Genomic DNA, 26,042 nt, shown 5'->3' with positions numbered 1-26,042 from the left:
ATGACATGTAACATTGATTTCCCAAACATAGCGTCTGCTCAGGTTGCTCTCAGGAGGGAGAAAATCCACGTGGAACTCACACTCACACATGATACTGATGCCCACGTGAAAGAACACTGCAGTGAATGAATTTGCTTCACATACACACAGGGGAGTTGGCTCAGGGGTGGCCATGGGCCTGTGTCAGTAAGCAGACATGTTCCATCACAGCGTCCAGCCTTGCCCAGAGCCCCGGCCCCTTCCCGCCTGTTGAGGACCCTGGGCCCCTTATCTGCTCTGCACAGAAATGGAAACTTGCTCCCTAATGACCCCTAATGGGGCCAGACACAAACGTCCTTTCTGTTTCCATTTCCTCTTCATCTGCATCCTTCCTCTTCTGATAAGCTTTTATTTCCCACTTTCTTTTTGTTTTTTTTTTTGAGACGGAGTTTCGCTCTTGTCACCCAGGCTGTAGTGCAATGGCGTGATCTCGGCTCACCGCAACCTCTGCCTCCTGGGTTCAGACAATTCTCCTGCCTCAACCTCCTGAGTAGCTGGGATTACAGGCACGCGCCACCATGCCCAGCTAATGTTTTGTATTTTTAGTAGAGATGGGGTTTCACCATGTTGACCAGGATGGTCTTGATCTCTTGACCTCGTGATCCACCCACCTCGGCCTCCCAAAGTGCTGGGATTACAGACTTGAGCCACCGCGCCCGGCCTTATTTCCCACTTTCTATACGTGACTGTGATCACCAAGATGTTTATTGATGAAATATTATGAGAAGCATCTCTCAAGTGTAGGAGCACAGAGGGGCTCCTGAGTGGAAGCATCAGTCACAGGCCTTGATCATGGACACCAGCATCCCCTCCTGTCCCCACCCCTCCTGTCTCCACCTGCTCTAGAAATCACCCATGGCTTATCCCTGTGCAGCTCCCAGGCACCAATGAACTAGCTCCCCTGTGATGAATAAGGTCATGACAGGCTCCAAATGAGGAAACTGAGGCTCAGAAATGGGAAGTTACTGCCCAAGGTCACACGGGCAGGGGTCCATATATGAATATATAATATTTAATATTTAAATCAGTGTGCGAACCCCGTGTACTGTTCCAAAACCTTGAACACTGGAGCGCAGATGGGAACAGGGGCGTTTGAAAGAAAACGGGGTCACCAAGAAGGCAGCATCAGGTCAGTGTTGTTTCCAGGGCCATGGGCGTGGATGCTGTGGCGATGACGAAGGAGAAGTTCGTGAAGGGAACTTTCTTGCATAAAGAAAACCCACACTGCAGTTCTGGGAAAAGGGTCATTCATGACTTTTCCCTCATTTCCCTATATTTCCCCTTTCTGCTCATTGCCACAATAAAGCTTATCTGGAACGTCACAGCCAGATGTGAGATGAGTCTCTGCTGATTCCAGTCTGCCCTGCAGCCTGAATTTGCATCTTCCCTGAAGCCTCCCCAGGGCTGCTGAGAGGACTGGCCGTGGTAGGGACCCCACAGCATGTGTTTATGGACGAGCAGAAGGAGGAGGGAGACCCCAAGGGAAAGCACTGAGAGGAAGGAAGAGTCCTCCATTGCCTTCACCGGAAAGGAACCGACTCAGGAAGGCACCACGTCCATTTGCAGCCACATATTGGCCCTCAATGAGATGAGGACAGCTCAGGCAGACAGCGAAAGGAGATGAGGGGAGATCCATGAAATATCAGCAGTAAACCCGGTGCCTGTCTCAGCCCAAGCCCTGGGAAAACAAGAGCCAGGCCCATGGCAGGGCTGGGGCCAGTTCACTACCATGGAGATGTTGACGGGAAAATCCCGTAAGGAGGAGAGCACTGTTTCTGTGTGGCCATGGCCTGTGTATCTCTGTCCTCTGGCCACCATGGTCTCATCCATCTGCACAGCCGGGCTCAGTAGTAGGAGACGCCATGACTCTCACCCCCATGACGATGGTCCGCTACACTGAGATTTGACAAGGGGCATGGGAGATTCTAGTCTGAGAGGAACCATGACCCTCAGGGAGGCCCTGGTCCATTAGGAGACCCTGGGGAGTTAGGGAGGATCCCAGGGAGAGGAGCACCTGCTCAGGCTTCAGGGGCAAATCTCTCACAGGAAACTCATTTTCAGGGCCGAGCCTGGGCCTCAGGACCCGCATGCAGGCAGGTGAGTCTGTCCCCAGCTGTCCCAGTTCCCTCCTCCTCACTGGGGACAGGGTCACCCGCACCCTGGACAGCTGGGGCTGCAGAACAGCAGCTCTGGGCTGACTGAGGCGGGTGACAGGAGGATCCTGGGCTGAGAGCTGGGATGTGGGGTGTGGTAAGTGATAGGACCCAGTCTCTGATTTCCTTCCAGGGACCCTTTCCAAGGCCATGCTCAGGGCTGAGCCAGACTCTGTAATAACCTAGGGGAGCCCCGTGTCCCTCTGGTGTCAGGAGTGCACTGAGCCCCTGAGCCCTGGCATTACTGTCAGAGCATTCGTTGGCACAGAGATCCCTGTTCAGTGCCCACCAGCCCTCCACCCTCTGCTTGCCAAAACTGCCACTGGCGTGTATGCACACAGGGAGACCAGCAAATCCAACCCCATCTGAAGCTGCAGCTGCCACCCGTGTGAACTCACTCACAGAGGACGCACACAGTCTCCACTCTCGCCGGTGCCCGCCCTCGTGCCAACAGCGCTGCCTGTGCAAAATTGCACAAGGAGACCAATACATCCACTGACACCCCCAGCAGCGGCTTCCACCTGCATGAAAGTGTGCACAGAGGGTACAGAGTCCCGTGAGACCAGCACACCGCCACCGTGCTAACACCACCACTGGTGCAAATGCACACACGAACACCTGTGAGGACCCTGCCCACCCCACCCAGCCTTGCCGACACCACTGCGTTGAACACTGACGTGGTGACCAGCACCCCTGCATCCACCAGCATCCCACTGCAGCCAACAAATGTGTACGTCCCAAAGGAAAAGACATCAGTCTCTCAAAAATACGCTTGCATACAAATATGTATTGCAGCCAAATTCATAATGGCAAAGATGTGGAATCAACCTAAGTGCCCATCAACCGATGAATAATGTGGTACATAAACACAACAAAATACTCTCCAGCCCTTGAAGAAAGTGAAATAATGTCTTTTACAGCTACTTGGATGCAGCTGTGGGCTATGATGCTAAGTGAGCTAAGGCAGCAATGGAAAACCAAATACCACATGTTCTCACTTATAATTGGGAGCTAAGGTATGGGTAATCAAAGAAAACATGGTGAAACCCATCTCTACTAAAAATACAAAAAAAAAAAATTAGCTGGGTGTGGTGGCAGGTGTCTATAATCCCAGCTACTTGGGAGGCTGAGGCAGGAGAATCCCTTGAACCCAGGAGACAGAGGTTGCAGTGAGCCGAGATTGCGCCATTGCCCTCCAGCGTGGGCAGCAGAGCCAGACTCCGGCTCAAAGGAGAAAAAAAAAAAACAAAACCCGTAGGAAACATCCTCCTTGATACAGGCATTGGCAAAGTGTTTACAGCTCAGTTCTCAAAGGCAATTAAATGAAAACAAAAATTGATGAGTGAGTCCTAACTAACCTACAGACCCAGTATAGGTCTAATATGCAGAATCTATAAGCAACTTACACAAATCAGCAAGCAAACAAGGAAATAGCCCCATTAAAAACTGGGCAAAGGACATAAACAGACACTTCTCTAAAGAAGACACATATATGGCCAAGAAGCATATGAGAAAATCTTTAATATGACTACTCTTTAGGCAAATGCAGATTAAAACCACAAAGAGACACACCCCTCAGAATGGTTATTATTAAAAAGTCAAAAAAATACCAGATGCTGGCAAGGCTGTGAAGAAAATGGAACAAGTGTTGGTGAAAACATAAATTAGTTCAGCCACTGTGGAGAGCAGTTGGAAGATTTCTCAAAAACTAAGAGTTGAACCACCATTCGACCCAGCATACCCATTGGTAGGTATATGCCCAAAGGAAAATGAAGCATCCTACCAAAAAGACAGATGCATTTATGTGTTCATTGCAACACCAGTCACAATAACAAAGACATGGAATAGATCCAGGTGTCCATGAACAATGGATTGGATATACGTACCATAGAATACTACACAGCAACGAAAAAGGAAATCGTGTCTTTTGCAGCAACTTGGGTGGAGCCAGAGATCATTAGCCTGAGTGATGTCATGAAGAAACAAAAAGCCAGATAACACATGTTCTCACTCTTAAATAGGAGCTAAACGTTGAGTACACACGAATATAGATAAAGAAACAATAGGCATGGGAGATGTTTAGAGCGGGGAGAGATGGAGGAAGGCAAGGGCTGAAAACTGCCTTTTGGGTGCTCTGCTCACTACCCGAGTTTATGGATTCATTTATTCTCAAAACCTCAGCATCACACAATATATTTTTCTAGCAAACTTGCATTCTATATGCCCGCATTCTAAAATAAAAGTTGAAAAGAAGAATAATAATACGGAACTAAAAATTAATAGGCACGCATCTTAACAATATAAACTCCAGTACAAAATGGAGGAGGCAAAAGCTTAGAGATTTTGACATTTAAAACAACTATAAATGTGATTGTATATACAGACATGTGAGGACAATTGGTCTTCCTCTGCAAGAACTGCAGGTGGGGCGTGGAGACTCATTACTGGTCTGAGAAGAAGGAGAGAACCCTGGATCTCAGTGTATGAGTGGGAGAAGGATGTGTTTCTGCCCCATTCTTGGCCAGAAAAAAGGTGTTATAAAGAAGACTCTTTGGTTCCCTGTTTCTTTTCTCATGCCAGATAATTGTAGCTGTGTGTGTGTGTGTGTGTGTGTGTGTGTGTGTGTGTGTGTGTGCGTATATATATATATGTATGTATATATATATTATATATATATATATGTATGTATAGAAAGAGAGAGAGAGAGAGTAGCTACTCGGGAGGCTAACACCTCACTTACAATAATAGACAGATCATCAAGAAAGATAGTCAGGAACTGAACTCAGCACTGGATCAAATGGACCTGATAGATATCTACAAGATATCCACAGAACACTCCATGCCCCCAAACCAGAATTTACATTCTTCTCATCACCACATGGCACATACTCTAAAATCAATGGCATAGCTCCTAAGCAAATGCAAAACAATTGAAATCGTAACAAATTATCTCTTTGGTCACAGCACAATATCTTTTATAAAGATGTGTATATGTATCTTTTATAAAGATATATATATATAATATTTATAAAAGATACATATACACATGTGTATATGTATCTTTTTAAAAGCTCAAATCTCAGTAAGTATCACACAAACCCCTTTTTGTCTTTTTTCCACACCCCATGGAGAAGCACATACAGATGTGATACTCAAATATCACTCAATTTTCTAAAATAAGTAGGTTGCAATTCCCCATGAAGTGAAACTATTCCTAGTTCACATTGAGAAAGTACCAGGTTTCAGTTTCTCACAGGACAAGCAATTGTCTGAACCAAAGGAAATTACAAATGGTCTCCAGCCACCTGGGACGATCTGTAATAGTTTGTGGATGCAGGTCAAAAAGCATATCACTCAGGCCAGGCATGGTGGCTCATGCCTGTAATCCCAGCACTTTGAGAGGCCACGGCGGGCAGATCAGGTGTGGTCAGGGGTTCGAGACTAGCCTGGCCAACAGGATGAAACCTGTCTCTACTAAAAATACAAAAGGTAGCCAGGCATGGTGGTGAGCACCTGTAGTCCCATCTACTTCAGAGCTGAGGCAGGGGAATCACTGGAACCCAGGTGGTAGAGGTTGCCGTCAGCCAAGATCATACCACTGCACTCCAGCCTGGTCACAGAGCAAGACTCCATGTCAAAAAAAAAAAAAGAGAGACAGGTTTTGCTCCTTCCAGCTGAAAGGCAGGAGGTCATGAGGAGGACTTATGGGAGTGCCTTGGGGGTGGACCCACCATGATTTGAGTGGCCTACAGGGAATCCCCCACAAAACTAGTTTTAAAAAGGTTTGTCCAGGAAGCACATGTGGGAGCTGGCCACTAGTATGTTGAGCCCTCGTTGAAGTGTTTAGACCTTTGGAGAGAGAAACTGAGACACATGAGAGGGAAGAAATGAATCAGTGGCGAGATCCTGTGGAGTCCCACCCACAACCAGCACGCTGTGACCCACTGCACAAACCCCTAGGCCGCAGCTCACATCCTCCTTTAAAAAAAAAAAAAGAGAAAAGATGGGAAACAAATAACCTAAGAATGAGGGGAAAACAAGAAGAAGGACCCCCTGCAGGCACTCCATTGCTTTTGCGTTGCCTCTACTTGCTGGAGTTTGTGTAAAACAAAAATATATGGTCTTCGTGAGCATTAACATCAAGGTAAGAGGGCTCTAAGGTCGACTTGCAAACTGTAGAGTTCCTAATTCTCCCTTTCCCTATTTTCTTTTCTGCCTGCTTCACCTCTGCTGTTACTTTTCTACTGAGATAAAAAAACCACCGTTTAGATCCAAATATGTTTTTGCAAGCTGGTAAATTTATATTAACATCTCACGGCTACAGTTTCTAAGTAAAAGCTATAGGATGCTTGCGTGTGTGGGGGTGGGGCTGTTGTGGGTATGGGTGTTTAAAAGCCTTTACAGTAGATTTCTATATTTTATGTTTAATTGGCAATTAAATCCATTTTAATTTCCCTCTAACACACCAGACTTCTTCCTCTGTACTTTGAGATGTCAGTTTTGCTATCTGATTTTGAAGAGTTTCAAAGGGCCGGGCATGGTAGCTCACACCTGTATTCCCCGTACTTTGGGAGACTGAGGTGGGTGGATCATTTGAGGTCAGGGTGCCAAAACCAGGCTGGCCAACATGGTCAACCTCCATTTCTACTAAAATGCAAAAAGTAGCCAGGTGGTAGTGGCTCACACCTGTAATCTCGGCTGCTTGGGAGACTGAGGCAGGAGAATGGCTTGAGCTTGGGAGCTGGAGGTTGCAGTCAGCCAGGATCATGCCACTGCACTCTGGGTGACAGAGTGAGACCCTGCCTCAAAAAAAGAAAACGTTTAAAAGTTTAAGATAGAAAAAAAAGAGTTTTTATGAATCTATAAGATCTACTTCTATCAGCAGGCCTAATATGTCCATGTATCTGTGTGTTGTGTACATAAAGTTTCATTTCTAAAAATATGCAAAAGAGCTCTAATTAATTGACTTAGAGAAAGTAAAAGCACTTAAATCAAATAGTTTATCAGAAGAAAATGCTTCCTCCAGTTCACCTGACTCAAGTAAAATCTTTAATAAATAAGCTGGCTTTACAATTAGTGGTCAAATAAGATTAGAAATGTCTTAAAAATTGTCAGCATTGCTGTTTGCATTGATTGAGTCAGTGGTTTTGTGCTTATCCCTGCTGAATACTATGAGATTTGCCATCAGGTTTATAATACTATAGACCCTGCTGAGAACAGAATAATTTTTGCTTGTATAATTTTTATAAATAAGCCATGTAACATTGTTGGTTAAATGAAAAGAGCTAACTACTGAGTTACTGGTAAAAACAAAATACCCTTATATTTAACCATAAGTTTCCTTACTTAGCTAAACACCTGAAATTCATAGTTTATAACATTGGTTAACAGGGAATTAATTTTCAGTGCTGACTGTCACAGTTTTTATAAATAACCTAGGTAAACTATTAAATTAATCAAATAAATGTAATGGAATAAATGCTTGTAAACAAACTTGTCACATAATTTAGAATCTAAAGTTATATTACATAATAGGTATTAATTGACTACCTGGGTAATTTACAATTTTAAAATTATAGGAAAACATTTTTTGGGAACAATTCTTATTAAAAGATAAATATCTGTCTAATTCCAAGCTTTTTAAAAGGTTATGTATAAAACAAGGTAAAAGGAAACAGGAAATAAGAGCTGTAAAGAAAGTTATAAATATAAAGAGGAGTTTTTGGCAAAGACGATGAAAAGGAAAGTAATTTTACACAAGAAAGTATCTTATGTAGTGCAATTCTGTCCTCAAATAAAATAACTGTTTGTTCAAGAAAGAGGGATATTTAGGACAAAACAGGCAGTTTAAGCATATTCTAAATGGTCTCCTTCAGTGACAACAAGATTGGTAAAAGAAGGAACTTTCTTTTTTAAAAAAGATTGTGCAAAAAAAAAAAGGTTGTGTAATGCAGTTGGTTATGATTAAGAAAAAACTTTAATAGTCATTCTACAGATGGGTCTTTAATATTTAAAAAATACACAAGAATACAAAACGAAATACTTGGTCAAAACAAGCTTTTACTAAAATATTAACTTATTATTAATGCAAAAAGTTTTTAATGTTTAAATTCTAAAATGTGTCTTTTTTAAGTTCCTGTGATTAATATATCAAAGTTTGACTCTTTCTGTTTTGAAAAAGCCTTGGATGATAGCTTTCTCCTTCATCTTGTGTTCCTTCTGTAACTTTTATTAATTACCTGAAGAGAGGAATTTTTATTTAAAAACAGAAAAATAAAATATCTTTTAGAGCTGTGCTTTTAGTCTTCATGTCTGTTGTATCTCTATCTTTATATGTGTTATTTGGAAGTGATATTTCACCTCCAAACTACATGAAAGAGCTGATCAATTGTCTTAAAAAAAAAAAAAAGTAAATGCTTATTAGATTGGCAGAAACTGGCCCAGATGCCTTTTAATTCACATAACATTAATATTTAGTAAGATTAATTTAGCAAATTTAATCTCAAAACTCTCTCCAGTAATTTAAAATCTTAAAGCCATGTTATGGTAAACTTCGTTTTTTAAAAAAATTTTTGCTTGAAATTTGAGTTACCAAATTAAAATAATAGGAACATAAAAATGTTTTTGGTGAAGTTTATAAAATACAAGGATATGGATTTTGCGAAACAAAGGTAGATTTTTTCCTAGTTAAGAAACTATTTAAAATGAAGGAAAAAATACACAGATAAAACTATATAAAAAGAATAATTTAGCCAGGACAACAAAAGTTAACTCTGAGACCTGTGATCACCAAGAAGATAGTTGATGTGGAGGAAAGGCAAAACCAATTAACTATGAAAAGCAGAGGGTGTAATGCAAAGGAATTGTTTCACTTTGTAGATTGGTATCATCAGTTTCTTAAACAATCTATGTAGTAGATTATAAAAAACAACCACTTTAAGGTCCAAAGGCACAGGAGGTTATTCTGGAGAGAACAACTAGCTTAGTGGACCAGATAAATGCCACTTAAAGGTCTGTTTACCCTGAGAAGTGGACTAGCCAACTCTCCCTATAAAGCACCAAGTCCAGCACCCAGATGAAGTAGTTCATGTGCTTTGTATGTGAGCCATGTGGGGCAGGCGTATGAAGCACGTGAACCCAGTAACTACTAAAACCAGTCAACCGTTGGTGAACACTGAAGTTGGTTTCATGACTACGCTGTTGTAAATAGTGCTGCCACAAACATAATGAGTGCAGTTGTCTTTTTTATATAACGACTTCTTTTTTTTTTTTTTAAGCTGGATACCATGTAATGGGATTCCAAAGTGAAATGGTAGTTTTATTTTTAGTTCATTGAGATAGCTCCCTACTGTTTTCTGTGAAAGGTAAACTCAATTAAATTCCTACCAACAATGTATCCTTGCTAACATCTGTTGGTTTTGACGTCTTGAGAGTCGCCATTCTGACTGGTGTAAGTTGATACTCAGTGTGGTTTTAAGTTGCTTTTCTCTGATGATTAATCCTGTTGAGCATTTTTTAATGTGTTTGTTGGCCACTTATATTTCTTCTTTTGAGAAATGTCTGTTGATGTTGATGTGCTTTACTCAGTTTTCTAAAAATCTGTTTGTGGTTCTTTTCCATGTGGTTTTTCACGTTCATGAAGTTGTCTGTGGTTTTTTTCAGGTTGAATTCTTTGACTTCCTTGTAGATTCTGGACACTAGTCTTTTGTTGGAGGCATAATTGGCAAATATTTTCTTCTGTTGTGTAGGCTCTCTGTTCGTTCTGTTGATTGTTTCTTTTGCTGTGCAGAAGCTTTTAATTTTAATCATGTCTCATTTGTATATTTGGGGTTTTGTCGCATTTTTAAAGGGCCTTTACCATAAGTTCTTTGCCTGGGCCAATGTTTAGAAGAGTTTTTCCTGAATTTTGTTTTAGGATTTACATAGCTTCAGGGTCTCACATTGAGGTCTTTAATTTATCTTCAGTTAATTTTTCTACCTGGTGGGAGATGGGGTCCAGTTTTATTCTTTTGCATATAGCTACCCAGTTTTCCCAGCATCCTTTATTGAATAGGGTGTCTTTCTCCATTGTTTATTTTTGTTGACTTTAGCAGAGCTCAGTATGTTGTAGGCATGTAGCTTTATTTCTAGTTTCTCTATTCTGTTTCCTTGGCATCTCTGCACATTTTTGTTCTGCTAAATGCTGTTTTAGTTACTATGGCCTTGTAGTATAATTTGAAATCAGACAGTGTGATGCTTCCAGGTTTGTTCTTCTTGCATAGAATTGCTTTAGCTGTTCAGGCTAATATTTGGTTCCAAATGAATTTAAAAATTGCTTTTTCTCTAATTCTGTTAAAGAAATGACATTTGTAATTTGATAGGAATTGTGTTGAATCTATAGTATGCTTTGGGCAATCTACTCATTTTAACAATATTGGTTTTCCAATTTGTGAGCAAGGAATGTTTTTCTGTTTGGTTGTGTTGCCTACAATTCCTTTCATCAGCGTTTTGTCATTCTCTGTGTAGAGGTCTTTCACCTGCTTGGTTAAATATACTTCTCAGTGTGTGTGTGTGTGTGTGTGTTGTGTGTGTGTGTGTGTTTGTGTGTTCTTAATTTGGTTCTCGGCTTGAATGGTACTGATGTATAGATAGGCTATTGATTTTTGTATCTTGATTTTGTATACAGAGACTTTACTGAAGTCACATATTAAGTCTACAAGACTTCTGGTAGAATCTTCAGGATTTTCTAGGTATATGATCATGTCATCAGCACACACAGTTAATTTCACTTCCTCTTTTCCAATTTGGATGCACTTCCTTCTGTTGCCTCAGTGCTCTGGTGAGTACTTCTAGATTTGTGTTGAATAGGAGTGGTAAGAGTGGATATCCTTGTCTTGTTGCATTTCTTGGGAAAAATTTTCACTTCTCCCCCTTCAATTTGATGTTGGCTGAGTTTGTCATGCAGGGCTCTTATTACTTTGGGCTATGTTTCTTTTATGCCTAGTGTGTTGAGAGATGTTATCAAGAAGGGATGTTGAACTCTATTGAATAGTTTATCTGCATCTGTTGAGATGATAAAATGCTTTTTGTTCTTAGTTCAAGTTTATATCATGAGTCACCTTTGTTGACTTGCATATATGGAACCACCCTTTCATCCCTGGAATAAAGCCAACTTGATCATGATGAATTATGTTATTGATACACTTGTAGATTCCGTCTGTTAATATTTTTTGAGGATTTTTGCATCTGTATTCCTCAGGTCTCTTGGCCTGTGGTTTTATTTTTCTGTTGAGTTCTTGTCTGACTTTACTATCAGGGTGATACTGGTTTCACATAATGAGTTAGGAAAGAATCCCCATCCTCGATTTTTTGGGAATAGTTTCAGTATGATTGGTGTCAGCTCTTCTTTGTCTATATGGCAAAGGTTGTCTGTGAATCCATCTATTGCTGGGCTTTATTGCTGGAAGAAGTTTTAGTACCGATTCTTTTTCATTACTTGTTGTTGGTCTGCTTAGGGTTTCTACTTTTTCCTGTGCAATCTTGGGAACTTGTATGTGTCTAGTAATTCATCCATTTTCTCTAGGTTTTCTAGTTGATGTGCATAAAGGTGTTCACAGTCGTCTCTGATGATCTTTTGTATTTCTGTGGTGTGAGTTACGATGTCAACTTTATCATTTTTGATTGTGCTTATTTAAATCATCTCCTTTTTTGGTTAGTGTAGTCAGCCATCTGTCAATATTGTTTATACTTTCAAAAACCAACTTTATTCCATTGATTTTTTGTAATGTTTTTGTCTTAATCTCATTCTTTTTCTGTCCTTTTGGAGTTGCCATTGTTTTCAGGGTCTGATGCTAGAGAGTGAATGTGACCCTTTGGTGGTGCCACAATATTCAGATTTTTCACACATCAGAATCCTCACACTGATTCCTTCTCATCTGGAGAGGCTGCCACTCTTTCTCTTTGGATTATTTTCACTGGGATGGGGTTTCTTTGCACATTTTCCCCCAGCCCGCAGGGAGTGTGACTGTGGAGCATGTTGGGAAGGGTCTTTTGGCTTTTCTCCATCGTCTTGGGCGCTTCTGCAGCAGGGTTTGTGTTGGGCTGTGCAGTTCAAATTGCAGGCCGGGGGCTGGTGCTTAAGGGGAAGAGCCAGCCTCTGCACCAGCAGGTGGGTATGGAGCTGTCTGCTTCCTGTGAGGTGCTGTCTGTTGTTTCAGGTGAAGGGCTGGACCGTGGAGTGTCTGGAGCCCTGAGCTTCTATTCCACGGGGTGAGGAAATGCAGCTGGGCAGAGCGGAAACCCCTGGTTTGCCCACAAATACCTTAATGATGAGTGCCGGCCACAGTCCTGATGCGTGTGGCTGGGGCAGCAGGTGGGAAATGCCCTGAGGTCCCTGTTGGGGGTGAAGGGGCTACGTCGGCTTCCAGTCCCATAGGGAGGAACATTAACCATTTCCCTATCACACGCCTGCTCCAGGGCTCATGAGTCTCTGTTCAGACACACACTGTTGTCCTTCCCCAGGCCACAGTGTGACTGAGAGCCGTGGGAAACACCTGCCTGCCACTCTCCGCAGGAATCATCCTAAGGTAGACCCTCCTCACTCAGCGCAGTGCAGACCCCTCAGCGGCTGCCTGTGTCTGACGTCGTCACACTGCTGCTTCATGTAGCTGGGATGTGGGGCTTCTGCCTTTCTGGCTGGACAAGTGGACGTCAGTTGTGGTGTTGCTGGCTGGGGGGATCCAACCTCAGGCCCTGGGGTGAGTGGTCAGGTGCCAGCAGAGTGGGAAACGGCTGGCAGTTCCCCTGATCACAGGCCTCTAGGTGACCAGCTGGACGGCGTTTGGGATTCCTAAAGGGGCTGTGCTGGGATTCGGCTCTTCCAGGGCTCAGGAGCCGGCTGTGATGAGGAGCGATGGGCCGGTCCCCAGGTCACCGGCAGAACTCTCAGGTGGGGCAGGCAGAACACTCAGGTGGTAGAGCCCAGGGGCAGATCACAGGCCTGTGGAGACTGGGCTATCAGAAGAGCTGGGGGCTTCGGCTGAAATGTCCATGTTGGGGCATGGCGGCTGTGCGGTGGGTCTGTGACTGGAGAGGGCAGGGCCCCTTGGCCGGGGCACTGGAGACTGGCAGCTGTGGGGCACAGGGCCCGCTCACACTTCCCTCCTGAAGAAGTGGCACTCAGTTTTGCTCTGGGGACAGGCAAATGTGCCAGGTCTCCCTACTCCCTCCCTGGGCCTGGGGCAGCAGGGGCCGAGGCAGAGGTGGCAGTGAATTCAAAGGGCTTGTCAGGGGCCTCTGAGCATTGGGCTTTCAGAGGGCACACAGCCAGGGCCACAGTGTTCAGATGGGGGCAGGACGGGTGCACTGGGGCCCTGAAGCTGGCAAGCCCCATTTAGCAGGAAGGAAGCCCCGTTTAGCAGGAAGGAAGCCCCATTTAGCAGGAAGCAACAGAAGTGAGGGAGCCATTGGGTGCTCAGCTTGGCTGCTTCTGTGGCCCAGCTGTCATATTTATCCTGGGAGCCCAGAGAGGGCTGGCCTCCTCCCTCCCTGCTAAGGCAGCGGCAGCTGGACCCAGTCTGCTCAGCGATCAGAAGCCTGTGGGATTCCATGTGGGCTCCGGAGGCACCTCTGCCAAATCTCCAGGAACTCCTTGTGTGCCTCTGCAGGCCAAGGTGGGTCAGGGGCTCTTCTGTGAGCAGGATTGTAAAGGGCCAAGACAGGGGTGTGGATCCCAGGGGCCTCACACCCACTCACGCCTTCCCAGTGTTAGGGAGCCTCTCACCCACTCACCACTTCTCCATGTTAGGGAATCTGTCACTCACTCACCACTTCTCCATGTTAGGGAATCTGTCACTCACTCACCCCTTCCTCATGTTAGGGAATCTGTCACTCACTCACCACTTCTCCATGTTAGGAACCTCTCCTGGCTCTCAGCTTTTCTTCCCCGTGCTTTCCATGTCCTCATCGTCTGCTGAGCCCCAGTGCGCTCTCTTAGAAGATCCCTTTGGTATTTTGGTATTTACTCAGCATTTTGATTCCTCTTAACGAGAGAGGCACATGCCAGCTGCTTCCATTCAGCCCACTTGAACCTGACCCCAGTCATTTTTTCCACGACTTTTTCCTTTGGGAAATCCAGTCCCAATGTGCTTGTCATTCATTTCAGAATAATTTTTATTTTCTCCAGTAGTTTTAAAATTACTTTTTATTTATTCTAAATATCCTTCACTCTACCATAGTGAAGACATTAATTTCATTTATGAATTTGTGCACATTAAGCTTATGTTCTTTCTTCATTTCTGTAAAAATGTCAACTATTTTCTTTGCAGGTATTTACTAACATGCTCCTTGTTTCCTTCGTTCTGAAAGTGTGACACACAGAGAGAGATCTGTTCTCTCCTGTCATTCTATTTCTTGTGTGCATTAATTATCTTTTCTATTTTTTTTTGATTTCTAAGGTTTCTCTGATGACTTATGAAAATTTTAGTAATATCCTACACCAATATAATATTTATCATTTTAGCTGTGTCTTGTTCTTGATGAAATTATTTCTAAATATGTTACTATAACGTACTATTTTTCATCTCACAATATCTATCCGATTCATTTCTATAATTGCCTGTTTTTTCTCTAATGGATTCTGTGATTTTCATTCCTCTGGGGTGGTTTCATCTCACACACCTGATCTTCCATACAGAGTTTCTCCTAGGGCTGACTCAGGAACGAAAACTCCTGAGGTATTGCTGTAGCCACTCCTGCCCTGCAGTGTCCACGCTCCCAAGCTTAGAATCAGCTCCGTGACATGCCCGGCACGGCGGGGCCCATGTGAGCCTCACACCCATGTGCGAGAGATGTCTGGTCCAACAATGATAAAGCACTTCTGTGTCATGTGCACCCGGGGGAGGTGGCTCAGTGCTGAGTGTGGCCCAGGTCACTGAGCAGAGCTATCCCAGATTCTGTCCACAAACACAGAAGAGGGGGAGCCACGGTCTCCCTAGGGTCCCACGGTTTCCTCCACTTTTTTCTTTGTTCTGAGAGACAGACAAAGTGCCATGACTGCTCTGTGAGCTGGACTGATGCATGTTTTACCTGCAGACTTGAACTCAAGCTGAGGTCTTGAACATTCCTAGGTACTGATAACGCACCTTAGGCGGTTTCTAGAAAACACTGAAAAATTAACCCTTTTGCTAATGATGTAGAAACAAGCCCTGCCCTGAACCAAACTCCTGAAATCCTCAGGTTAAACTTCATTACCCAATCCCCTCACTGCAGACACCCAATAGAAAAGTCACAGATGCAGGATGAGATGACTCATTATTAAAAGGGGGAAGTTGAGAAGGGAACTATTTTGTTGAAAGAAAACCCACAATCCAGTGCCAGGAAAGAAGTCAACTTTTCTTCCTATTTCCCTGCATTTCTTCTCTGTGCCCACGGCCACATGCAGCTCAGCCTGGACTGCACGGCCAGGTGTCAGGTGTGTCTCTGCTGACCTGAGCCTGCCTGCTGCATGGACCTGCATCTTCCCTGAAGCTTCTCCAGGGCTGGAGAGATGACAGCTATGGTAATGCCCCTGCACTGCTGTGCTGATGGACGGGGTGAGGGAGGGAGGGAGACCCCATGGGGAGGCTGTGAGAAGGAAGGGGAAGCCTTTGCTCACCCTCATCTGGAAGGGCAGATGCAGAAAAGCACCAGTTCTATTTGCTGCTACATCCCAGCTCCCAGTGAGATTAAAACAAACCAGACAGACAGTGGCTGGGGGTCAGGAAAGACCCCATTACAGTCTGAAATGTCTGCAGAGGGGTTGGGCCCACCCCCACCTCAGCCCTAAAGGAATGAGAGCCAGGCTCCTGGGGAGGGCAGTTCTGCTTCCTGTGTGGCTGCAGATGACACAACCCCATGACAAGAAGACCTAGCCTCCAAGTGTCCACACCCTATGTGTCTCTGTCCTGCCAGCACCGAGGGCTCATCCATCCGAAGAGCAGGGCAGTGGGAGGAGACGCGATGACCCCCATTCTTATGGTCCTGATCTATGTCGGTGAGATTTGAAGAGGGAAGGGAGATTCTAACCTAGGAGGGACCTCACCCCACAGCCAAACTCTGGTCCATGAGGAGACCCCAGGGCTCACAAAGACCCCTGGGAGGGGAGGACCTACTCAGGCTTCAGAGGCAAATGTCTCACAGGGAACTCTCTTCTAGGGCTGAGTCTGGGCTCCAGGACCCACGTGCAGGCAGGTGAGTCTGTCCCTAGCTGGCCCAGGTCCTTCTCCTCACTGGGGACAAGGCCCACCCCCGTGCAGCTGAGGAGGGGAATAGCAGTTCTGGGGTGACTGATGGGGGTCTGGAGGGTCCTGGGCTGAGATCTGTTGGGTTGGGTGGAAATGACTTAGAATCTGACCTCTGCTTTCCTGCCAGGGACCCTCCCCAAGCCCACCTTCTGGGCTGAGCCAAGCTCTGTGATCACCCAGGAGAGTCCCGTGACCCTCAGGTGTCAGGGGAACCTGGAGACCCAGGAGTACCGTCTACATCGAGAAAAAACATCAGCATCCTGGATTAGGCAGATCTCACAGGATCTTGTGAAGAAGGGCCAGTTCCCCATTCAGTCCATCGCCTGGCAACACACAGGGCAATATCGCTGTCAGTATCGTGTACACACTCGATGGTCAGAGCTCAGTGACCCCCTGGAGCTGGTGATGACAGGTGAGAGACACTCAGGGGTCCCAGCCCCAGGCTCTGCCCTCAGGAAGGGGCTTTGCACTCAGGGACATCTCCCTCTCACAGCCCAGCCCTGGGGATGATGTGGGAGGTGTGAGCCCCACTTGACACGGTGCCTCCTTCTCTTCTAGGATATTACAGCAAATCCACCCTCTCAGCCCTGCCCAGCCCTGTGGTGACCCCAGGAGGAAACGTGACCCTCCAGTGTGGCTCACAGGTGGCATTTGATGGCTTCACTCTGTGTAAGGAAGGAGAAGATGAACATCCACAACGCTTGAACTCCCAGCCCTGTACCCGTGGGTCATCCCGGGCCGTCTTCTCCGTGGGCCCCGTGAGCCCGAGTCGCAGGTGGACGTACAGGTGCTATGGTTATTACTCTCGCTCTCCCTATGTGTGGTCTTTACCCAGTGATGTCCTGGAGCTCCTGGTCCCAGGTGAGAAATTCACAGCATTGTCTGGAGATCCCTGAGTCTCCAGGCAGGTGGGGAGGAGCTGTGTCTCAGGGCAGCTCCAGGTGGGACAATGTTGGGGTGAGAGGGCTCAGGGCTCCTGGGCCAGAGACACAGGAAGATCTGCAGTGGTGAGGCCGGGGGAGAGGGAGGACTTGTGGGGAGCCTGAGGGTCGGCTCCTGGAGACCATGACCACCTTTCCCAGGTGTTTCTGAGAAGCCATCACTCTCAGTGCAGCCGGGTCCTGTCGTGGAGCCTGGGGAGACCCTGACCCTCCAGTGTGGCTCTGATGTCGGCTATGACAGGTTCGCTCTGTACAAGGATTGGGGACCTGACCTCCTCCAGCGCCCTGGCCGGCAGCTCCAGGCTGGGCTCTCCCAGGCCAACTTCACCCTGAGCCCTGTGAGCCACTCCCACGGGGGCCAGTACAGATGCTCCGGTGCCCACAACCTCTCCTCCGAGTGGTCGGCCCCCAGTGACCCCCTGGACATCCTGATCGCAGGTGAGGAGCCCAGCGGGTTCAGTCAGGGACCCAGGCTCTGCACAGGCCCTGCCAGGAAGCCCAGGTGGTGATGGCCAGGATGAGGGGTGGGGGTCCCAGGGGAGGGAGAGACAGACAGAGACAGAGGATGGGTGGGGAGGGGGAGACTCAGAGAAAACAGAGACAGAGACTGAGGGTCCCAGAGAGAGGCCTGGGGAGGTCTCAGCTCAGAACAAGGTGGGGCAGCCCCTCACCCATCCTCTTCTCTCCAGGACAGTTCCTTGACAGACCCTCCCTCTCAGTGCAGCCGGGCCCCAGGGTGGCCTCAGGAGAGAACGTGACCCTGCTGTGTCAGTCACAGGGGTGGATGTACACGTTCCTTCTGACCAAGGAGGGAGCAGCTGATGCCCCCGTGCGTCTAAGATCAAAGTACCAATCTGATAAATACCAGGCTGAATTCCCCATGAGTCATGTGACCTCAGCCCACGCGGGGACCTACAGGTGCTACGGCTCATACAGCTCCATCCCCTACCTGCTGTCTCACCCCAGTGAGCCCCTGGAGCTCGTGGTCTCAGGTGAGGGCCCTGACCCTGTCCTCTCTGAGCTCAAGGCTCAGCTCAGGCCCTGCCCCAGGAGAGCTCTGGGCTGGGATGGAGGGAGGGGGTGTGAAGGAGGCTCAGCCAGAGAGGCCTCAGCCCTCAGAGGGAAGGAGGACAATGGGGCCCTCCCAGGCACAGACCCTCAGCAGCATCGCCAGCATTGTGAAGAGGAGAGGTGGGTGGGGGAGGGGACTGGAGGGCCACAGGGCCAACGTGGAGAAATTTGGTTTGAGGTGGAGGCTTCAGGCAAGACCCAGCTCCTCCGCCTCCTCTCATTCTTTACCCAGGACCCTCCAGGGGACCCAGCCCCCCACCCACTGATCCCACCCCCACACCTGGTGAGTAACTGAGGCCTCATGTCTGGGAGGGAGTGCGGCCTCCCCCAAGGCAGTCCCGAGTCTCCCAGAGGATCATGTTCCCCTCAAGGACTCAGCACAGACTTCTCTCCAGAGAGCTGGGCAGAGACAGACGGGGGCACAGGCTCCCAGGGCTCTGCGGCTGGGCTGCTGAGGGACAGGGTGTCGAGGTAGAGGGAGATGTTGGGGCCCAGCCTGGGGGAGGAGCAGCTGGGCTGATGTGGGGAGAAGGACAGCCCTAGCCCTCACCTCTGCGTCCGGACCCAGGAGGCCCTGGGGACCAGCTTGTCACTCCCCCGGATTTAGATCCCCAAAGTGGTGAGTGAGGGTCTCTGAGTGGCAGGTGGCCAGGGTCCAGGGGAGGCAAGGGTGGGTTCTGTCACTGGATTAAGGCTCCTCTGGAGATGGTGACATGGACAGGCCCCTCCCCCACCTGGGCCTCAGTTTCTCCAAGTGTAAAGGAGAGAGGCCTGTGGGGTGGGAAAGTTCCTTTCAGCTCTGACTCCCAGCTGTGACCTCCTGGGGGAGGAGGCCTCCCAGGGAAGCCTCCAGACCCGATTCCACAGGGGCCTGTCCTGTCCCACCTGCAGCAGTGACGGTGACCTGGGGCAGGGAAGGGGAGCAGGGCCGTGGTTCAGGAGGTCAGGCTCTTTCCCTGCAGCTCCTAGGCTCAGCTCAGGTGCAGGGAACAAGGGCTGCAGGTCAGACTCCCAGGTTCCCTTCCCAGCTATGCTGCTGCCTAGCTGGGGGACCTGGGGCAGGCAAGTCCCCTCTCTGAGGCTGTTTTTCATCTGTAAAGTGGGTGGGATGGATGTGTCAATTTGATGGTGCACGACTGTTGTGGGGGTTGGAGGTGGTGAATAAGAGGCCGAGCAGTTACCTGCACACAGTAGGTGCTCAATCAGTGGTGTGATGACCCCATTCCTGACGTCATTGTACTCAAGGTCTGAGAAAGCACCTGATGGTTGCGACCGGGGTCTCAGTGGCCCTCGTCCTGCTGCTCTTCCTCCTCCTCCTCTTCCTCATCCTCCGACGTCGACATCAGGGCAAACGCTGGACATCTGGTGAGTACAGAAGGGGGGACCCCATGGGCCAACCAAGGGTGGGCTCAGGGCACCAGCCAGAGGGAATCCAAACCGCTGGGAAAATGCAGCTTTGAGAAAGTGTTCTAGCATTTCTCACCAGGCAAATCGAGAAAGCACTTCATGTCAGTCCCCACATACAAATGTAAAGTGTCCTTCGGGCTCTCTCCATCTGAGACATTTGGAGCATGGAGGCAGGAGTGTTTCCAGGTTTCCTTCCTTACCTTTGAGCTGCGTGTGCAGGGCAGGTGTTCCCAGGGCTGAGACTCTGTCCTTCTTCACACAGCCCAGAGAGAGGCTGATTTCCAACATCCTGCAGGGGCTGTGGAGCCAGAACCCACAGGCAGAGGCCTGCAGAGGAGGTAATTCTGCCCGAAGACCCCAGACTCCCACCCACCCCGGCCCATACACTGCCCCTAAAGCTCCCCTGTCCTCTCCTAGGTCCAGCCCGGCTGCCAACACCCAAGAAGAAACCCTCTGTGAGTGAGCGGAAGAGGTGACCCCAGCCAGGAGGGAGATGGGGGCACATAGTTTCCATAGCAATGGGAAAAGGGCACAGGCTGGAAGGGGTCTGGGGCTCAGGGTGACAGGATCTCACCCCACACTGTGGGACCTCGGGACATCACAGCCCCTCCCTGGATCTCAGCTGCCCCATCTGGGAGCTGGGCAGGGGCTGGCGGGGCTGAGAGGTCCCAGGGAACCTTCCCAGGAGATAAACTCCTTGCTTTGCCCCAGCAGATGCTGCCGTGAAGGAGACACAGCCTGAGGATGAGGTGGAGCTGGACACTCAGGTGAGACCCCGCCCCTGTCCCGGGCACCAAAGGCCTCCTGGTGCTGGATCTAACCCAGCAGGACTTCTCTGTCCTCCTTCCCCGGCTCTCAGCACCATCCAGGGTGGACCCTCTGTGTCCAGCACGCTGCCTCCCGCCTGCTGTGACCTCACTCTCTCCTGGTGTCCTGGGACTTTGTGGGCCTCCTCCCGGGTGCCCTTCCTGCTCCTCATCCTCTGTTCGGCCGTCTAGTTGTTAGAGGGCTCCCCAGGCCTCGGGAGGATGAGGGATCAATGAACCACCCCAGTGCCCTGGGCTCCCCTTCATTCATTCATCCAGCGAGTGTTCCCAGGAGCTCACTGCGGATGGGGCTACCCGTGGGAGCTGCAGACACTACAGGGAGCAAAGCCGCCCCCACCCTCCTGAGCTCACCTCATGGTGGGAGACAAAATGCAGATAAACGCACAGTGTCCAGGAGTGCGACGTGCTGTGAGGAAAATAAACCAGGGAAAGGGCAGAGAGTGTGGGGCAGTGGGGCCAGTCTGAATGGTAAGGGGAGGGCTGTCTGGTCAGCTGTCATCTGAGAAGCCTGGACGGAGAGGGCCACACCATCCTCTAATGGACGAGCCCCTGCAGGCAGAGGAAACAGCAGTGCAAAGGCCCCGAGGCAGCAGTGAGCTCTTGCGGGAAGGCAGGCGTGAGGCTGCAGCCAAGTGGGCAAGGTCAGAGTGAGGAGGAGAGGTCAGAACTGCAGGGAGGGAGCAGCCAGACCCTCCACGGCCTTCAGAGTGAGGAGGAGAGGTCAGAACCGCAGGGAGGGAGCAGCCAGACCCTCCACAGCCTTCAGAGTGAGGAGGAGAGGTCAGAACCGCAGGGAGGGAGCAGCCAGACCCTCCGCGGCCTTAGCGCATCCCTGAAATTCCATCAGGAAAGGAATGTAAATGGATCACTCTGGGAACAGTGGGAAAACTGACTCCAGGGGGTCAGGGGGACTCAAGGACACCCCCCACCACTGTCTCTCCAGCAAAGCCCACATGATGAAGACCCCATGCAGTGACCTATGCTAAGGTGAATCACTCCAGACCTAGGAGAGAAATGGCCTCCCCTCTTTCCCCTCTCTGGGGAATTCCTGAACACATGGGACACACAAGCAGAAAAGGACAGGCAGGACAGTCAGCAGGTCCTTTCCTCTCTCTCACCCCCACCACGGTCCTTTCCTCTCATTCTCCCGCCTCTGCAGGCTGCTGCATCTGAAGCACCCCAGGATGTGACCTATGCCGAGCTGCGCAGCTTGACCCTCAGGCGGGAGGCAACTGAGCCTCCTTCGTCCCAAGCAGGGGAACCTCCAGCTGAGCCCAGCATCTATGCCACTCTGGCCATCCACTAGCCCAGGGAGGACCCAGACTCTACACACCATGAAGACTCAGGACCCCAGAAGGCATGGAAGCTGCCCCCAGTGGGCACCATTGAACCCCAGCCAGCCTGGACCACTAACATAGACCACCAGAAGATTCTGGGAACTTTGGGAGTCACCTGATTCTGCAAAGATAAATAGTATCCCTGTATTATCAAAATAAAGAAGCAGGCCTCTCAGTTCACAATGAGTTAACTGGTAAAACAAAACAGAAGTCTGAAAATGTTTTTAAATTGATTGATCATGTAAATATTACATATCAAACCAATGACATGGGAAAATAGGAGCTTCTAATGAGGACAAACAAAAAATAGAGAAAAAGTAATAAAGTCAAAAGGTTTATTCTCGAAAACATTAATGATACATGAATCTTGGCCACAATGAGGGGAAAAAAAAAAAAAGAGCAGGCACACATTTCCATACAGGAACAAAATAGGAGGCAGCACTGCAGACCCTACACACAGCTTTACAAAGGTGAAAGAAAACTGAGTAATTCTGCACTGACATAACAGAAAATGCAGATGGGATAGATGAAATATTCAAAACTACAGTTTATTTAATGAACTTAAGGATACATAGAAAATCTGAATCATCATATGTAAACATATATAAAATGTACTAATCCTGTAATCAAAAATGTTCCCACAAAGTAAATGTCACTTCAGGAAGGTTTGTTGGTGGCTTTTTCAAACACTCAAGACACACACACACACACACACACACACACACACACACACACCCCATACCCCAAACTTGCCTAAATTTTCCCTGAGAATATTTTGTATATATTTACACAAATAAATTTTATCAGACTAGGAACAAATTTATACCAAAACCTGACAAGGAAACTACAAAATGGGAAAGGCATAGAAGGTCTCTCAAAGAAATTTAAATCCCTTAACAAATATTAGCAAGTAAGATTCATGTCTCTATAAAATAGACGATATATCATGACCACACTGGTTTTATTATTTTTTTATTTTGTTTATGAAAAGCAAGGGTAGCTCAGGGGAGGCATAGCAGGGGGTGGGGAGGTTGGGGAGGGATAACATTAGGAAAAATACCTGATGTAGGTGACGGGGGGTGGAGGCGGCAAACCACCATGGCATGTGTGTACCTGTGTAACAATCCTGCAAGATCTGCACATGTACCCCAGAGCTTAAAGTAAAATAAAAAAAACTCAATCAATGTAATTCAATGTTTTAACAAAATTAACACAAATTATCAACTCAATAGACAAAGCTTTTGTCTTAGCACTTTTTCATATACATGCTGACCATTTGTATGTCTTCTTTGCCTGTGTTTCAAGTAGTTTTTGGTTTCTTGCTGTTTTGTTGTTTTAGTTCCTCATATACTTTTGAATATTAGCCCTTTATTAGGTATAGAGCATGAAACTATTTTCTCCCATTTCTGCATTGTCTCTTTATTCTGTTGTTTGCTGTGCAGACGCTGTTTAGTTTGAAGCCACTCCCTTTGTCTATTTTTGCTTTTGTTGCTTGTGTTTTCAGGGTCATATCCAAAAAACCTTGCCCAAACCAACTTTTTGAAGCTTTTCTTCTGCCTGTTTTGTATATGGGATAAGATAAGGGTTGATTTCATTCCTCTTCATATGAATATTCCAGGATGTGACCTGTGCCCAGCTGCACAGCTTGACCCTCAAACAGGAAATAACGAAGCCTCCTTCCTGCCAGGAAAGGGAACCTTCAGCTGAGCTGAGCCTGTATGCTGCTCTGACCATCCACCTGCCTAGGGAGGATCCAGACCGCCACACTCCATGGAGACTCACTTCTCCCAGGACCATTTATCCAAAATGACTGCCCTCTCTCTATTGTATGTTCTTGGAACCTTTGTTGAGAATCAGCTCATCATAAACGTGTGTGTTTCATTCTTTGTTTTCATCCCTGTGGCACTGATCACTGTACCCGTTTCTATGCCAGTTCCATGCTGCCTTGATTGTTGTAGCTCTGTAAGATATTTGGGGATTCCGTAGTGTGATGCCTCCTTTTTCCCGTTGCTCCAGATTGTTTTGGCTATTTGGGGTCCTTTTGTAGGCCCATTCAAATTTTAGGATTTTTTTCTACTTCTGTGGAAAATGACCTTGGAATTTTGATAGGGATTGCATTGAGTCTGCAGGTATAAACTTTTTTTTAAGTTCCAGGGCACATGTGCAGGACGTGCGGGTTTGTTACATAGGTAGGCATGTGCCATGGTAGTTTGCTGCACCTATCAACCCATCACCTAGGTATTAAGCCCAGCAAGCATTAGCTCTTTTTCCTAATGCCCTCCCTCCCTTCATTCCCCACTCTTCCCCCACAGGCCCCAGTGTGTGTTGTTCCCCTCATTTTAATATAAACATTTTAACAATATTAATTCTTGCAGACCATGAACATAAGCTACCTTCTGATTTATATAGGTCTTCTTCAATTTAATTCACCAATATTGTGAAGTTTTCCGTGCAGAGATATTCAACCTCCTCGGTTAAATTTTGTCAACCAGTTACTGGCTGGTTGTTTTGCCCGTTAATTGACATGGCTCCTTCATTATGTCATTATTTTTACCATTTGGTCCGTTTTTGTGGTGGCCGGTACTGGTTGTTCATTTCCCTGTTTAGTACTTCCTTCAGTAGTTCCTTTAAGGCAGATCTTGTAGCAATGAAATCTCTCAGCAGTTGCTTGTCCATAAAAGATTTTATCTCTCCTTCACTTATGAAGCTTAGTTTGGCTGGATATGAAATTCTGGGTTGAAACTTCTTTTCTTTAGGGATGTTGAATATTGGCCCGACTCCCTTCTAGCTTGCAGGTTTTCTGCCAAGAGTCTGATGGTCTTTCCTTTGTGGGTGACTCAATCTTTATCTCTGGCTGCCCTTAGGATTTTTTTTTCCCTCAATTCAACCCTGGTGAATCTGACAACTATGTGCCTTGGGGGTTGCTCTTCTTGAGGAATATCTTTGTGGTATTCTCTGTATTTCCTGGATTTGAATGTTGGCCTGCCTTGTTAGGTTGGGAAAGTTCTCTTGGATAATATCATGAAGAGTGTTTTCCAACTTGGATTCATTCTCCCCGTCACATTCAGGTATGCTGATCAAGCATACCTGATTAGGTGTTTTCACATAATCCCATAGTTCTTGGAGGCTTTGTTCATTTCTTTTCACTCCTTTTTCTCTAATCTTGACTTCTCGTTTTATTTCATTGATTTGATCTTCTATCTCTGATATCCTTTCTTCTGCTTGATCGATTCGGCTGTCCACCCTTGTGTATGCCTTTTGAAGTTCTCCATCAAGTTGTTTATATTCTTCTCTAAGCTGGTTATTCTAGTTTGCATTTCTTCTAACCTTTTTTCAAAGTTCTTAGTTTCTTTGCATTGGGTTAGAACACGGTCCTTTAACTCAGAGACGTTTGTTATTGTCCACCTTCTGAAGCCTGCTTCTGTCAGTTCTTCAGATCCTTTCTCTGTCTTTTCTTGTTCCCTCGATGGTGAGGAGTTGTGATCCCTGGGAGGAGAAGCGGTGTTCTGTTCTTTGATGGTTTCATCCTTTTCTGCTGGTTTTTCCCCATCTTCGTGGATTTATCTCCCTTTAATCTTTTTTTTTTTTTTTTTTTGAGCGCCACAATGCCCAGCTAATTTTTGTATTTTTTTTAGTAGAGACGGGTTTCACCATGTTGGCCAAGATGGTCTCGATCTCTTGACTTCATGATCCGCCCGCCTCGGCCTCCTAAAGAGCTCGGATGACAAGCGTTCCGTTTAAGCTTTGAAGTTGGTGATTTCAGGAGGAGTCTGTGAGTGACGTTTTTCTGTTGAGGTTGGAGCTGTACCTTTTTTGGCCTGTAGAGGGCGGTGCTGGGCTCTCGGGCTCCGTCAGGTTGCTGGGTGGGTGGGCCTTCCCTGGAGATTGTTTGCAGGTGAGTTGGGCCCCGCCTTCCCGATGGCGCCTCCCAGAGCTCCGGCTTCCTGGTTGGGGTCCGGCTGGTGTATTTGCGGCCCAGTCTAGCCAGGGCTTCAGTTTGAGCTCT

The 26,042-nt window shown here is 47.2% G+C and overlaps 1 protein-coding gene across 3 annotated transcripts in view; it reads left to right on the top strand.

Moving 5' to 3' along the window:
* LOC116544636 (leukocyte immunoglobulin-like receptor subfamily A member 3) overlaps positions 1 to 22,416 on the top strand; it is a 29,424-nt gene extending 7,008 nt beyond the window's left edge. Inside the window, exons 1-15 of one of the 3 annotated variants that reach the window (XM_032271172.1) lie at positions 10,567 to 10,921; positions 12,389 to 15,729; positions 16,052 to 16,203; positions 16,365 to 16,400; positions 16,581 to 16,865; positions 17,012 to 17,314; positions 17,536 to 17,832; positions 18,084 to 18,386; positions 18,698 to 18,748; positions 19,034 to 19,084; positions 19,711 to 19,830; positions 20,135 to 20,210; positions 20,290 to 20,327; positions 20,587 to 20,639; positions 21,859 to 22,416. In XM_032271172.1, the coding sequence (XP_032127063.1) occupies positions 16,065 to 16,203; positions 16,365 to 16,400; positions 16,581 to 16,865; positions 17,012 to 17,314; positions 17,536 to 17,832; positions 18,084 to 18,386; positions 18,698 to 18,748; positions 19,034 to 19,084; positions 19,711 to 19,830; positions 20,135 to 20,210; positions 20,290 to 20,327; positions 20,587 to 20,639; positions 21,859 to 22,005 (1,899 nt within the window). In that variant the 5' untranslated portion in view covers positions 10,567 to 10,921; positions 12,389 to 15,729; positions 16,052 to 16,064 and the 3' untranslated portion in view covers positions 22,006 to 22,416. Of the gene's footprint in view, positions 1 to 10,566; positions 10,922 to 12,388; positions 15,730 to 15,775; positions 16,204 to 16,364; positions 16,401 to 16,580; positions 16,866 to 17,011; positions 17,315 to 17,535; positions 17,833 to 18,083; positions 18,387 to 18,643; positions 18,749 to 19,033; positions 19,085 to 19,710; positions 19,831 to 20,134; positions 20,211 to 20,289; positions 20,328 to 20,586; positions 20,925 to 21,858 lie in introns of those variants that run through there. The other 2 variants (XM_032271170.1, XM_032271171.1) reach the window with 2 other exon arrangements.
* The last annotated feature ends 3,626 nt before the right edge of the window (positions 22,417 to 26,042 follow it).

This window comes from Sapajus apella, unplaced genomic scaffold, assembly GCF_009761245.1.
Source record: "Sapajus apella isolate SASKATOON/1434 unplaced genomic scaffold, GSC_monkey_1.0 scaffold224, whole genome shotgun sequence".
Classification (NCBI taxonomy): domain Eukaryota; kingdom Metazoa; phylum Chordata; class Mammalia; order Primates; family Cebidae; genus Sapajus; species Sapajus apella.
The sequence above is the reverse complement of the archived record's forward strand: the minus strand, read 5'-3'. Positions and strand labels throughout refer to the sequence as shown.